At 37.1% G+C, this 12,829-nt stretch overlaps 1 protein-coding gene across 1 annotated transcript in view; it reads right to left on the bottom strand.

Moving 5' to 3' along the window:
• LOC106160901 (rhophilin-2-A-like) overlaps positions 1 to 12,829 on the bottom strand; it is a 33,534-nt gene that overhangs the window by 19,825 nt on the left and 880 nt on the right. The window contains exon 2 of the mRNA XM_087011687.1: positions 7,449 to 7,564. Within this exon, the coding sequence (XP_086867813.1) occupies positions 7,449 to 7,564 (116 nt within the window). The remainder of the gene's footprint in view (positions 1 to 7,448; positions 7,565 to 12,829) is intronic.

The following is a 12,829-nucleotide window of genomic DNA, read 5'->3' as shown; positions in this document are numbered from 1 at the left end:
GCTTTGCCAAGCCTTATGTTTTATTTTTCCAGAGTTCAAAATTTATTATCCATTACCGTACTGCACATTTTGCTTTTACCACCAATATGTACTTTTTGATACAGCGTAACTCGAAAACCGTATGGAATACAAAAAAACCGAGACCACCTCCAGTGTTGGGCTTTACATGCTCTACAAAATGCAAAAAAGAATGGGTCTCTAGCATTAACGGTTCCCAAATTAGAGACAGTTTTCAGTTTCGGTATCTTATGGCCGCTACTCCCGTGAAAATGCACCGATTGACCCCAAATTCATGGAGATGAAAGATGACCTGAAGGGTAACACTTTCCAATAATATTATTGGTTAAGTCTGTGTGGTGTCTGAATAACAGGGCAAAAAAAATTTTTTTCGTAAAAAATTTCATTTTTTTGAAAATTTTGGCCCATTTGACCTTGAAGTAGAGGTCAAAGGTCAAATCCAAGGGTATATTTGAAATCTACACATATGACTTTTGGAAAGCCGTCTATAGAAATTTTTCTCATAACTCCTTCCGTAGGGTAGATAATTAGCATTTAATTTTGCCATTTTTAGACAAGGGTGCATTGCAATGAGTGCCACACCCAGACCCCAATACCGACAAAGCCCAAATTTTACGTGGAACGAGTTGAGATTATAGGTGACCTAAATCCATGAGATGGGTACGGGGGCCCTTACTGTCTAGGAGGAGAAGCGGTAACGGTAGCCGTCCGGCGGAGCCGGCAGAGCCAACGGAGCCGGCGGAGCCGGCAGAACGATCCGGACGGGACCGAAACCATGTGTACCGCCAGCGCTAACGCTGGTGGTACAATAAAACTTGATTAGAATATATATGAAGGACACTTGCTGGTTATTAAAGAATAAGGGTGCTTTCCCAGAGATTCAGATCGATCTAAAGATTAAGATTTTGATCGACCTAACTCCCTGGGGGTTCACGCTAAATTGCAGTCAGCCGAGCGGGCACCATAGTTAATTACCACTTTACAGCTTTTAGTAGGCGGGACAGACGCTTAAGCCGGCCAAGCTGACAGCAGTCTAGTGAGACTCCCCACAGGGATAGATCGATCTAAAAATCTACGGAAATGGGGTGTAAGACAGAAAAAGGATATTGATATCCTGCATCCAGTAATAAGGGTCCCAACTCTTTATGTTTGCTTTTTAATAAAACCTTATAATTCTGACTAGATTCACTATATTCTTTGTTTCCAGCTGTTAATTTACTGGTTAAAAAACCCACTCATTCTGAGAATAGCATTTGTTAAGTTGTCAAACCTGGATAGCTCTTGTATTGATATTAATTCTGCAATCTGCTTAGCAGATGAGAATGTTTAATGGGTGATATTTGATATACTTATGGCTTCATTAATGGGGCATGTGAAGGGTTCTTCCCCAGGGGTACCGGTAAATATTCCAGCCTAGATATCCTGCATCAAAAAATATCAAAAAACTGAAAACTACACGGAGAGGTTTGACACCTCATATATTTTTGACACAAGAGTGATGGCCATCCTGTTCAAAACAAAACATCTTACTCTTTTTCTTCAGTAAAGGAGCTGTGGTAATATGCATGATGAAATTATCCAATTAAACAGGACAAGTCTTGATATTATGTACAGGTTATTACGTGTTTGGAGTCCGTCTATAATCAAGTTCAAGTCAACACTGTGCAGGCACTACTGAACACTACAATATTTGAATGCATCATGCTGTCTCATGTTTTTGCTACATTTTTTTCACCAAATTTTCTCACGAAAGTGCAAAGGACAAAAGAATATATAAAAGCCATTTGGAATTTTTAATAGTGTGCAAACTATTAAAAATATTTGTTTTCTAACACAATTCTTAGGACATAAGATACGGTATTGCAAACACTGCATAAACACTGACGGAAACACAAATTGTTGCAAATACTTTTCAAATAAACTCTTAATTTGCTTAAAGTAAATTGGACGAGGGTATTCTATATACCAACCTCCATACAAGGCACAGATAACAGCTCCAGTAACAAATTCTAAATATAACTGAAATAGCACATAAATTTGAGGACAACTGGATACAGTATCTGGAAAGTGTTTTAGATTATGTTTACCACATTTGGTAGTAGCTATCCCATTTGTAATCCAATAAATTTTTCGCATGGGCTCCAATTAGATATGACATATCAGATATTGTGTTTCCCTTTCAAGCTGTGCCAAGTTGAACTGCCAATGGTATACTGACAATATGCTCTTGCACTCCCCCCCCCCCCACCTAAAAAAAAAATAATAATAAAAAAAAAAAAAAAAAAAAAATCCACTCCCCTCCCCCTCTTCCAAAGCAGGATATATCTACCAGGCAATACACTTGAACTGTCCTACATGGTCACAAGGGTCACTCATGTACCAATAACCAGACAACATGACACCTGGACATGACAAATGAAGTTGTCACCAGGGACCACAGCTTCAGACTGGACACTGACGAATGGCCATTTTGTTGGTCATTAATAAAATTCACTGCATAGTCAAATGAGACAAGAGAATGGGCAGTGGCAGCATTCTTATCTCTTAATGACACATATTAATACTCAAGTTCAAGTCTTGGAAAACAATTTTTTCCATAATACTAAATTGTGATCTTAGGAGTCATCTGTTGTACCTTTTTCTATGCTAATTTATAGTTTACTGTCAATCTGGCACCGTTGATGCAACATCACAGTAACTACTGTGACAACACTGACAGTGCTATGGATGGACTGCCATGCGTTGCGTGACAGACTTCATAGCACCAGCCATTTGCAACTGATTTTTAAGTCCTTTCACACCTCGCTGGTGATAATGGAGATCTGATGGAATTTATTTTGTCGATGTCAAGACAGGGCATCAGATGAAGAAAATGTGGCAACGTGAGAGATGAGCAAAACTGAGCTACTAGCGGAACTATATTTGTGAAAAATATACAATATTTTTCTGATCTCATAAAACTCCCCGCATTAACATTTACATCTACATAGTATTTACTTGCTGCTTTCTGGATTGAGACATTTTTAAAGGACATTACAGGTGCTCTCATACTTTAATTTTATTCAAGTCAATTCATCACTAAAGACGAGAAAAAATTAAAACGTGTTTTCTCTAATGTTGTGAACTCTCTATCAGACCAATAGACTGGGTTTTCTAGTAGTTCAAAAGAACCACCCTTACATAGAAAAAGGTTCGCTGTGTTATTTAAGTTGGGACAACTAAGCAGGTGAAAAGGTCCACTTCTTAAAAAAAATGCACCCCAACTGAAATTGCTGGTAACAAGCCTGCATATCCTATATCACAAACCAGGGCTTTTCTAAGGACTGGGGGGTACAGGCCGTCCAAAATTACCACCTATAATTTCCTACAAAATTTCAGGGAGTTCAAGCATGCCGAAAGCCATCATATTTTCAAAAAATCCATAAGCCGTCCAGCCATCTTTGAATATATATATATATATATATATAGGCTGCCCAGTGATGCTGGCAGCTGTCCAAATGATGGCTGGGCAGTTCACTGGGAAAACCCTAGTCATGATGAGCTCAATTTTGAGGAGGGAACAGACTGACAAAAGCCACATGTGTGAGATATGGAAGGCTGAAGCAAGCTCTGGGGTACTGTAATTATCATATCCTATTGCAGGTCTCAGGAGACAGTATAAAACATGAGGGAATGTTAGTCAAATGACACATATATCATGTACAAACTGTACTTTGAATAGTCTGTTTCATAATGTATGTGTTGAAGAAAACTGCAGATGATTTAACAACTAGACTGTGAGAAACTTTTAAACTGCACTGAATTGACCTTATTAAAAATCAAACATCATAGCAGTAAATAAAATTTAATAATAATAATAATAATAATAATAATAATAATAATAAAATTAACTAGAGGATCAGAGAGGCGATACCGCCTCCGAATATTGTACCACCAGCTGGAGCAAGCGCATTCGTATAGACCCCCACATACACAAAATAAGGGACACAGCCACCAGTCTTGTGCTTGACAAGCTGTAAACATGCAATCAACAAGAATTTTCAATATATGCAAACTAAAAATGGTACAATCAAATTTAAAGTTCATCGTAAGGTAGGAGAAAGGTCATTTTCAAGGTCACAGTAAATTGCCAGTATATGACTTCCTATTCAAGTTCAATAGTAACTATGGACCTATCTCGCTAGTTTTGGAGATAAAAGGGAACAAAAATTTGCCAAGTTCAATTCATGATAAAAAGTGGGTCAAAGATCAATTTCAAGGTCACATTTAGATTGCCAGTATAAGACTTCCTATTCAAGTTCAATAGTAACTATGGACCTATCTCTGCCAGTTTTAGAGATAAAAGGGAAGCAAAATTTGCAAAATTCAGTTCATGGTGAAAAGTAGATCAAAGGTCAATTTCAAGGTCACAGTAAGATTGCCAGTATTTGACTTCTATTCAAGTTCAATAGTAACTATGGACCTATCTCTGCCAGTTTTGGAGATATAAGGGAAGCAAAATTTGCAAAGTTCAGTTCATGGTGAAAAATAGGTCAAATGTCAATTTCAAGGTCACAGTAAGATTGCCAGTATATGACTTTCTATTCAAGTTCAATAGTATCTATGGACCTATCTCTGCCAGTTTTGTAGATAAAAGAGACTAAATGTTATAATTTTGGAGTTACCATAATGTGCCATAAATTTCCTACAGAAAAAAAAAAAATTAAAATAAAAAAAAAGGTCATTTTGGTCAAAATCTTTGGAATGGGAGGTGCTCTGAAGTTCCAGGTGTTTAAATTTCATGAAATAATGTCATTTTTCACCACAAGTTGTCTGCTTTGCCAAGCCTTATGTATTATTTTTCCGGAGTTCAAAATTTATTATCCATTACCGTACTGCACATTTTGCTTTCACCACCAATATGTATTTTTTGATACAGCGTAACTTTAGAGATAAAAGGGAAGCAAAATTTGCAAAGTTCAGTTCATAGTGAAAAGTAGGTCAAAGGTCAATTTTAAGGTCACATTTAGATTGCCAGTATATGACTTCCTATACAAGTTCAATAGTAACTATGGACTTATCTCTGCCAGTTTTGGAGATAAAAGGGAAGCAAAATTTGCAAAGTTCAGTTCATGGTGAAAAGTAGGTCAAAGGTCAATTTTAAGGTCACATTTAGATTGCCAGTATATAACTTCCTATTCAAGTTCAATAGTAACTATGGACCTATCTCTGCCAGTTTTGGAGATAAAAGGGAAGCAAAATTTGCAAAGTTCAGTTCATGGTGAAAAGTAGGTCAAAGGTCAATTTTACGGTCACATTTAGATTGCCAGTATATGACTTCCCATTCAACTTCAATAGTAACTATGGACCTATCTCTGCCAGTTTTGGAGATATAAGGGAAGCAAAATTTGCAAAGTTCAGTTCATGGTGAAAAGTAGGTCAAAGGTCAATTTTACGGTCATATTTAGATTGCCATTATATTACTTCCTATTCAAGTTCAACAGTAACCATGGACCTATCTCTGCCAGTTTTGGAGATAAAAGGGAAGCAAAATTCGCAAAGTTCAGTTCATGGTGAAAAGTAGGTCAAAGGTCAATTTTACGGTCACATTTAGATTGCCAGTATATGACTTCCCATTCAACTTCAATAGAAACTATGGATCTCTCTCTGCCAGTTTTGGAGATATAAGGGAAGCAAAATTTGCAAAGTTCAGTTCATGGTGAAAAGTAGGTCAAAGGTCAATTTCAAGGTCACAGTAAGATTGCCAGTTTATGACTTCCTATTCAACTTCAATAGTAACTATGGACCTATCTCTGCCAGTTTTGGAGATATAAGGGACTAAATGTTATAATTTTGGAGTTACCATAATGTGCCATAAATTTCCTACAGAAAAGATTAATTAAAATAAAGAAAACATCATTTTGGTCAAAATTCTTAAAATAGGAGGTGCTCTGAAGTTCCAGAAGTTCAAATTTGATGAAATAATGTCATTTTTGACCACAAGTTGTCTGCTTTGCCAAGCCTTATTTATTATTTTTCCAGAGTTCAAAATTTATTATCCATTACCGTACTGCACATTTTGCTTTCACCACCAATATGTACTTTTTGATACAGCGTAACTTGAAAACCGTATGGAATACAAAAAAACGGAGACCACCTCCAGTGTTGGCCTTTACATGCTCTACAAAATGCAAAAAAGAATGGGTCTCTAGCATTAACGGTTCCTGAATTAGAGACAGTTTTCAGTTTCGGTACTTTATGGCCGCTACTCCCGTGAAAATGCACCAATTGACCCCAAATTCACGGAGATGAAAGATGACCCGAAGGGTAACACTTTCCAATAATATTATTGGTTAAGTCTGTGTGGTGTCTGAATAACAGGGCAAAAAAAATTTTTTTCATAAAAAATTTCATTTTTTTGAAAATTTTGGCCCGTTTGACCTTGAAATAAAGGTCAAAGGTCAAATCCAAGGGCATATTTGAAATCTACACATATGACTTTTGGAAAGCTGTCTGTAGAAATTTTTCCCATAACTCCTTCCGTAGGGTAGATAATTAGCATTTAATTTTGCCATTTTTAGACAAGGGTGCATTGCAATGAGTGCCACACCTAGACCCCAATACCGACAAAGCCCAAATTTTACGTGGAACGAGTTGAGATTATAGGTGAGCTAAATCCAAGAGATGGGTACAGGGGCCCTTACCGTCTATGAGGAGAAGCGGTAACGGTGACTTGGCGGCGGAGCCGCAGGAGCCGGCGGAGCCGCAGGAGCCGGCGGAACATACGGGTCGGGACTAAAACCATGGGTACCGCCAGCGCCTACGCTGGTGGTACAATAATAATATGAAACTGTAACAAAAGAAAGATTTAAAAATACTTGAGGATAAATAACAGACCAAAGGTAAATCATAAAATCCATTCCATCCCCCAACAATTAAGAATGAGCATTACAAAATGAAGTAGTACTACATATAATTATAAGGCATAGTGCCTTCTCAAGGTGTAGAACGCTTTCTACACACAAAGCAGCATTAAGTGGCTCTAGTGTACTGCTTGATGGATTGAGACATGTTTTACAGGTGATTACAAAATACCTGTGGTAAAAGTGGAAAAAACTAATGGCGCTGCTATTTGTTCCCTTAGATACTGTACTGAGAGAGAGAGAGAGAGAGAGAGAGAGAGAGAGAGAGAGAGAGAGAGAGAGAGAGAGAGAGAGAGAGAGAGAGAGAGAGAGCTGGCTTACTGCATTTCAAAATCCACGTCACATCCCATTCTGATTATTTCCCATTACTTCATAGCAGTTATCACTCCACTCTATCAGTATGCCCCTGGGACAATTTTATCCAAGGATGCTCACATTACTGCTTAGACCGAGTACACAATTCCAAAAAGAGTACGATTGAAGAGAATAGAGAGATTTGTGTTTAAGCAAATGAAAATCGGGCCTTACCTGTACAAATTCTCAGCTCCTGCCCTCATCCGCAGCTCCTTGTTGATTTGGTCATTCAGTTTGGACCTCCGCGACTGGAGCTTTCCACGGGCCGTCTGGAGCAGAGGGTCTGAACCCTGAAATTTAGTAAGACGTTTGCTAATTAATTTTTTTGTTGCAACAGCCATCGTTCAGTTCAGCAGTCTATGCTTGTCCTGTAGTATGAAGATGACACACGAAGCAGTCACAGAAGTTTCTAGAACAATGTCTCGTTTTGTTCAATACAGTAGCTGGATGAAAATGTGGTTTGTAACCCAAGATAGGCCAATGTCACCGAATCGCGATCATGAACTGGGAAGTGAGAAAAAATATACTAGTAGTCTTAATGTATGCAGTTGTCACTTGTGCAATGTCAATAAAGCAACCACCTAATTCTGGGTTCTGTCTGAAAATAATGCAGTTATTTTGCAGCCACAAAGAGTATTATTGAATCCAAATTGTTTCTGATATGTCAAGCGTCAAATATCATCAACATTTCACGGTTCAATGGAGAAAGCAAGCCAATGCATCCATGTTGGCCTTGACAATTTTGTGCTGCCTTGCCAAAGAATATATGTGCTATTCTATTTCTGTGCTTCCTGACAAGAGAACAGTTCCAGGGATTCTAACATGTGCGTGCCAGGCAGTTCTGCTTTCACAGTTCCTGCGTTCAGTGATCCTCTAGTTCCCGATTTCTGCATCAGACAATGCACAGGGCAAATGTTCTCATTTCTAATAACTGGAGCCAAGTTTCCTGAATGCCAAAACCTCAGTAATGTTACACAATTTATCGATCCAATGCATTCAATTTTTTTTTCCAAATCCTACACTGAAATCCCAAAAGATCACTGCCATGCCAATAAAGAAGCTCTTGGACCAATTCTTTATATTTGCTGTCTTCACAAAAGAAAATAAAAGATTCACTGTAAAGGAATCCTCAGCTGATTGAAAGTATCAAAAGAAAATGGTCACTTAATCCATACAACATGGACAGGCACCATAAAAAATCTTCAAATAAACTTCGCCTCTTGTCTCTGTGTAAAGACCTCCTAGAGACTAAGACATCCAGTTAAATTCCACATCAGCAGCAGTCCCTATAGAGTGAAACACACAGGGTGCAAAGTGAAAGTCCACACCCGAGGTTGATGGGAAATCTTTACAATGTCTTAAGACATAAGCTAATATCACGTCATCGTGGCAGAATGTGTCACAGGCGATGTCACCCAGAACAGGTCTCTAATTCACCGAGATGCCTGAGGAGGGTACAAAAGGGGGGAGCACACCTTCTTCAACAGAGGTGGGAAAAGTCAAAAGTCTCATAATTTATTGGAAATTCGGTCAAGAAAAGGTGTAGTGTTATTATCAGTCGTGAGATGCTATTTGATGATAACAACCCAATTTAGGATGGACAGGAGTAAAATATGATCTTACGTATGAAGACTTAAAGAGGAACACATGACCCCCTCACCATTAAGCTAACTATGCCAAGTTACACTATTTTAGCATGACTAATAGACCTTCCCTGAGGACAAAAAAGAGGGAATGACACAGTGTAGTAGTCCAAATTTGCACAGTGGTGCTGATGATGATGACGAAGGGGCTGTTTGCGTGATTTTGCACCTGAAGCATCCCCTCTTCCGAAATTCCTCTAACGCCATAATTTTCTATGCCTTTGAAAAAAACAACAACTATCTTTAATCAAAAGGGATAGTTTTAAGCCCATCTCAAAAAATCTTTTAATTTACAAAAATAAAAAAAAGGTGCTGCATTTTAATTTTTTGGAGAAAGAATTTTGTTATTAGTATAACAAACTTTAAGTAAATATTCAAAAATTATTACATGACCCCATTTCATCTATCCATTAATCAAAATACTAATGGCCTGCCCCTGGCAGTATATCTGGTACAGGCAAGTCATAGAGGTGTGGCTGCCGCACTATCCCCACAGCTTGGATAACACAAAAGAAACCACTACGTACCCCAAATATGCCCACTGACTATGACTCAAGTCAAGCCCAGACATATATCAAAAATGAGAAAATGACTACAGATAATCACTCAAAAATTGCATAAGGATCGAATCCTTTTTTTTTCTCCTTCAAAAACCTATGTCGACCCCTTGCTACTAGATGGGACGTGAATAATCTAAATCTTTTAACACCCCCCCCCCCCTCACACACACACACACAGCAAATGGTAAAATCTAAACCTCAGCAAAATTTGATTATATAAAATCAGGCCTACAGTTACAAGACTCAATGCCACAAGATTCTATAAAAGGAACACAGGCCTGAACAACCATGGAATCTGAGCACTGGATACACATAGATTACATTTCCATAGCAAGGACATTCCAATAGTGTCTTGTGATCTGATGAAAAACTTGATCCTGCTTGCCTTTCAGCTGACAAAATAAAATGCATTATTCAAATGCATATCGTGTAACATTTCACCAAAGAATATACTTGAGTACTTATCAAAGAAAAAATAAATCAACAATGGTGGGCATAAAATTGATTTGAACTCGTAAGCTTCAGGAATGTAAAGTAGTGAAATGTAAATACTGACATGCCAGTCTTAGACACATACTTAGACTGCATTCTCATAACCTTATCGTACTAGCAGAATCGACCTATCTCACTAAGGCGCAGACAGTGTAATCGGCTTAATTGTTTGGCACACCGGCCACACCCCCTCGCAAAGCAACATGAACAACATCATGGACCAGAAAGTTTTTCCAACTTTACTCAATAGCTTTAAGTTACAAGGGGGGGGGGGGGGGGGGGGAATGTCACATTTAAACTGCTTAAACTTAATGCAATTTAGCAAGAATCCGCGAGGAGTTAGATCGATCCAGCTAATACGATAGGGTAATGGGAACAGTCCCTAACATCCCATTTTAAATGCAGGTATACAGCAGTAAAAGTAATCCCAATTCTTCTGTTTGCAAGAATGTGAAAACATTTACCTAGCACTCTATTATGAGCACACTCCAGTGCATTATAAGCAAATATTTAAAACTTGATTCTGTTACATTCCTTGTCAAATAAGGGGGGGGAATACTTTTTAGTTCCAAAAAAGCCCCACTCTGAATCAAACTTTGATATAGATTTTTAATATATAATTTTTGAAAAATTGAATCTACAAAGATGGTAAAGGTCCACTTTTTCAGAAAAAAAAAATACCTTCAAGTTCTGAAACTGCTGGCCACAGGTCTTTATGAGACTGGTCTATTTAGAACAAGTGGCATACTTTTTGTTAAAAAAAAAAAAGCATGTCAGCAGACAAGTACAGAGGATTGGATTACATTTCACCTCTGATTGTATCCCCCCTCCTTACTTAATGTCAAAACATTTATCCCTATTAATTTTTGTCAGAGAATGCATGGTGGCCATTAACTCATTTTCATCATCAAGATGGGGGCAACACTAAGAGCTGGTTGTGAAATGTTGGTGCATTAAATTAATACCTTAACATATGTTTATCAGCTGAGGTCATTTAAATTCAGAGTTGAAGCCGGGCTTAAAGTCCAGACTGAAATGTATCTATGACAAAGCCTATGAATACATAAATACAATCCTCAAAGTTCACTATTAACACATATGCCGCTTTCATAACATCACCTATATGCACATATTATTGCCATGAGATGTAAATACAATCCTCAAAGTTCACTATTAACATATATGCTGCTTTTAAAACATCACCTATATGCACATATTATTGCTATGGGATGTAAAATGAATGCTTCTGAATAACCTTAAACCCCTAGATGTTTATCAGTCTAAAATACACAGAAAGAAGGGGAAAAAAGAATAACATTATGAACTGACTTTTAATGACCTTCAACCTGACCTTAAATGAACAGAATGGGTATAGTATAGCATTCAACTTTGCTTAAAAAAAGTTATCAACAAAAACACCACAATCTGTGTCATCCAGGAGCTTGATTATGGGGTTTAGAGCTGTGCGGTGACATTGTTGACATTTGTGGTTGATGTAGTTGAGAGATAGCTTAGATACACTTGATGGATAATGCAGATTGCATTTTTTATTAGGTACCAGTGGTCTTCAAGTGCCTGGATAAGTAAACTGGAACTTTCCCTCGTTTAATTTCAGAGTTTTCCTTACAATACTGCAGCATGAAAAACGATAATAATAACAAAACTGGCTCTAAAAATAATATTCACATTAAATTTCATATTCCAACAAAATAAGCAGCTACGAGATGTACTTTGGAGTGAACTCCATGGCACCCTGGTCCCACTAGTTTCCTTTAGTTATCACACATATACCATTAACATACAATTAGACACCCATCTTATCTATAAATCATAGGCCACATTCACAACAGCCAACTAACTAGTCCCAAGATCAAATATGACCAACCCACTTGAATGCTTGCTGTATAATCCCCGTGGGGAATCTATTCAGTGTCTTTTTAGGCAAGCTTTTTAGTGGGTTGCCATGTTTGATCCGCAGGCTAGTTAGTCTGTTGTTCTGAATGCGACCATACATTTTAATTTATGTAATAATAATAATAATAATAATAATAATAATAATAATAATAATAATAATAACTGTATTATATTACATGCAGTTTATCTTATCCATAATCAAGTAAATAAAACATAGATGAGGCATCAGTTCACCATAACTCAAAAGTTGTACCGTGATCACCATTGTCAACTAGTAGTCAAATGCCCAAAGGTTAGTGCAAGCTTTAATCAGTTACTAATCCAATACCATATAAACAAAAGATAATATGGCCATTGGATAACAGACCAGAAATGTCAATAATATATTAACAGTCATTACCATCGTGAAGCAGGGTTTAAGTTATGTAGTTATCTGGAAATGATGACACCTTGTAAAACACCTTATTTAAATTACATTCAGTATTGCTCGGATGTATTGGTTAACTATTTTCACCAATTAATTAATTTTTATGAGAATTTGAAAGATGTATAAAGGATGAAATAGGTGAAAATATACCTCGAGTCATGTTAACATGTGCATGTTCCATTAGTTATTGATTTGGTAGGGAAAATTGCTTGATAGCAAAAAAACATACAGGCATTTGTACAGAGCAAAAAGAAAATTTTAATGATAAATTATATGTCATTTGAAATCCATTTGAGCAATACTGAAATCATCATATTTAAAATTATTGAATAATATTAAATTTTGTCCTGAATTAAACCAAATTAGTATTCCAAGCAATGATACTCACCTTTCTCACCTGTTACAAAACAAACAAAATCAAATACATTTTAAAAAAAAAAGGTTGCGTCACATGTTATTACACAACTCACAGATTACACAAAAATAGAATCGATACCGCCTGGTGATTAATTAGTTTTA

The sequence above is a fragment of the Lingula anatina genome, chromosome 4 (assembly GCF_051362555.1).
Source record: "Lingula anatina isolate TDL-2025a chromosome 4, LinAna3.0, whole genome shotgun sequence".
Taxonomy (NCBI): Eukaryota; Metazoa; Brachiopoda; class Lingulata; order Lingulida; family Lingulidae; genus Lingula; species Lingula anatina.
The sequence above is the reverse complement of the archived record's forward strand: the minus strand, read 5'-3'. Positions and strand labels throughout refer to the sequence as shown.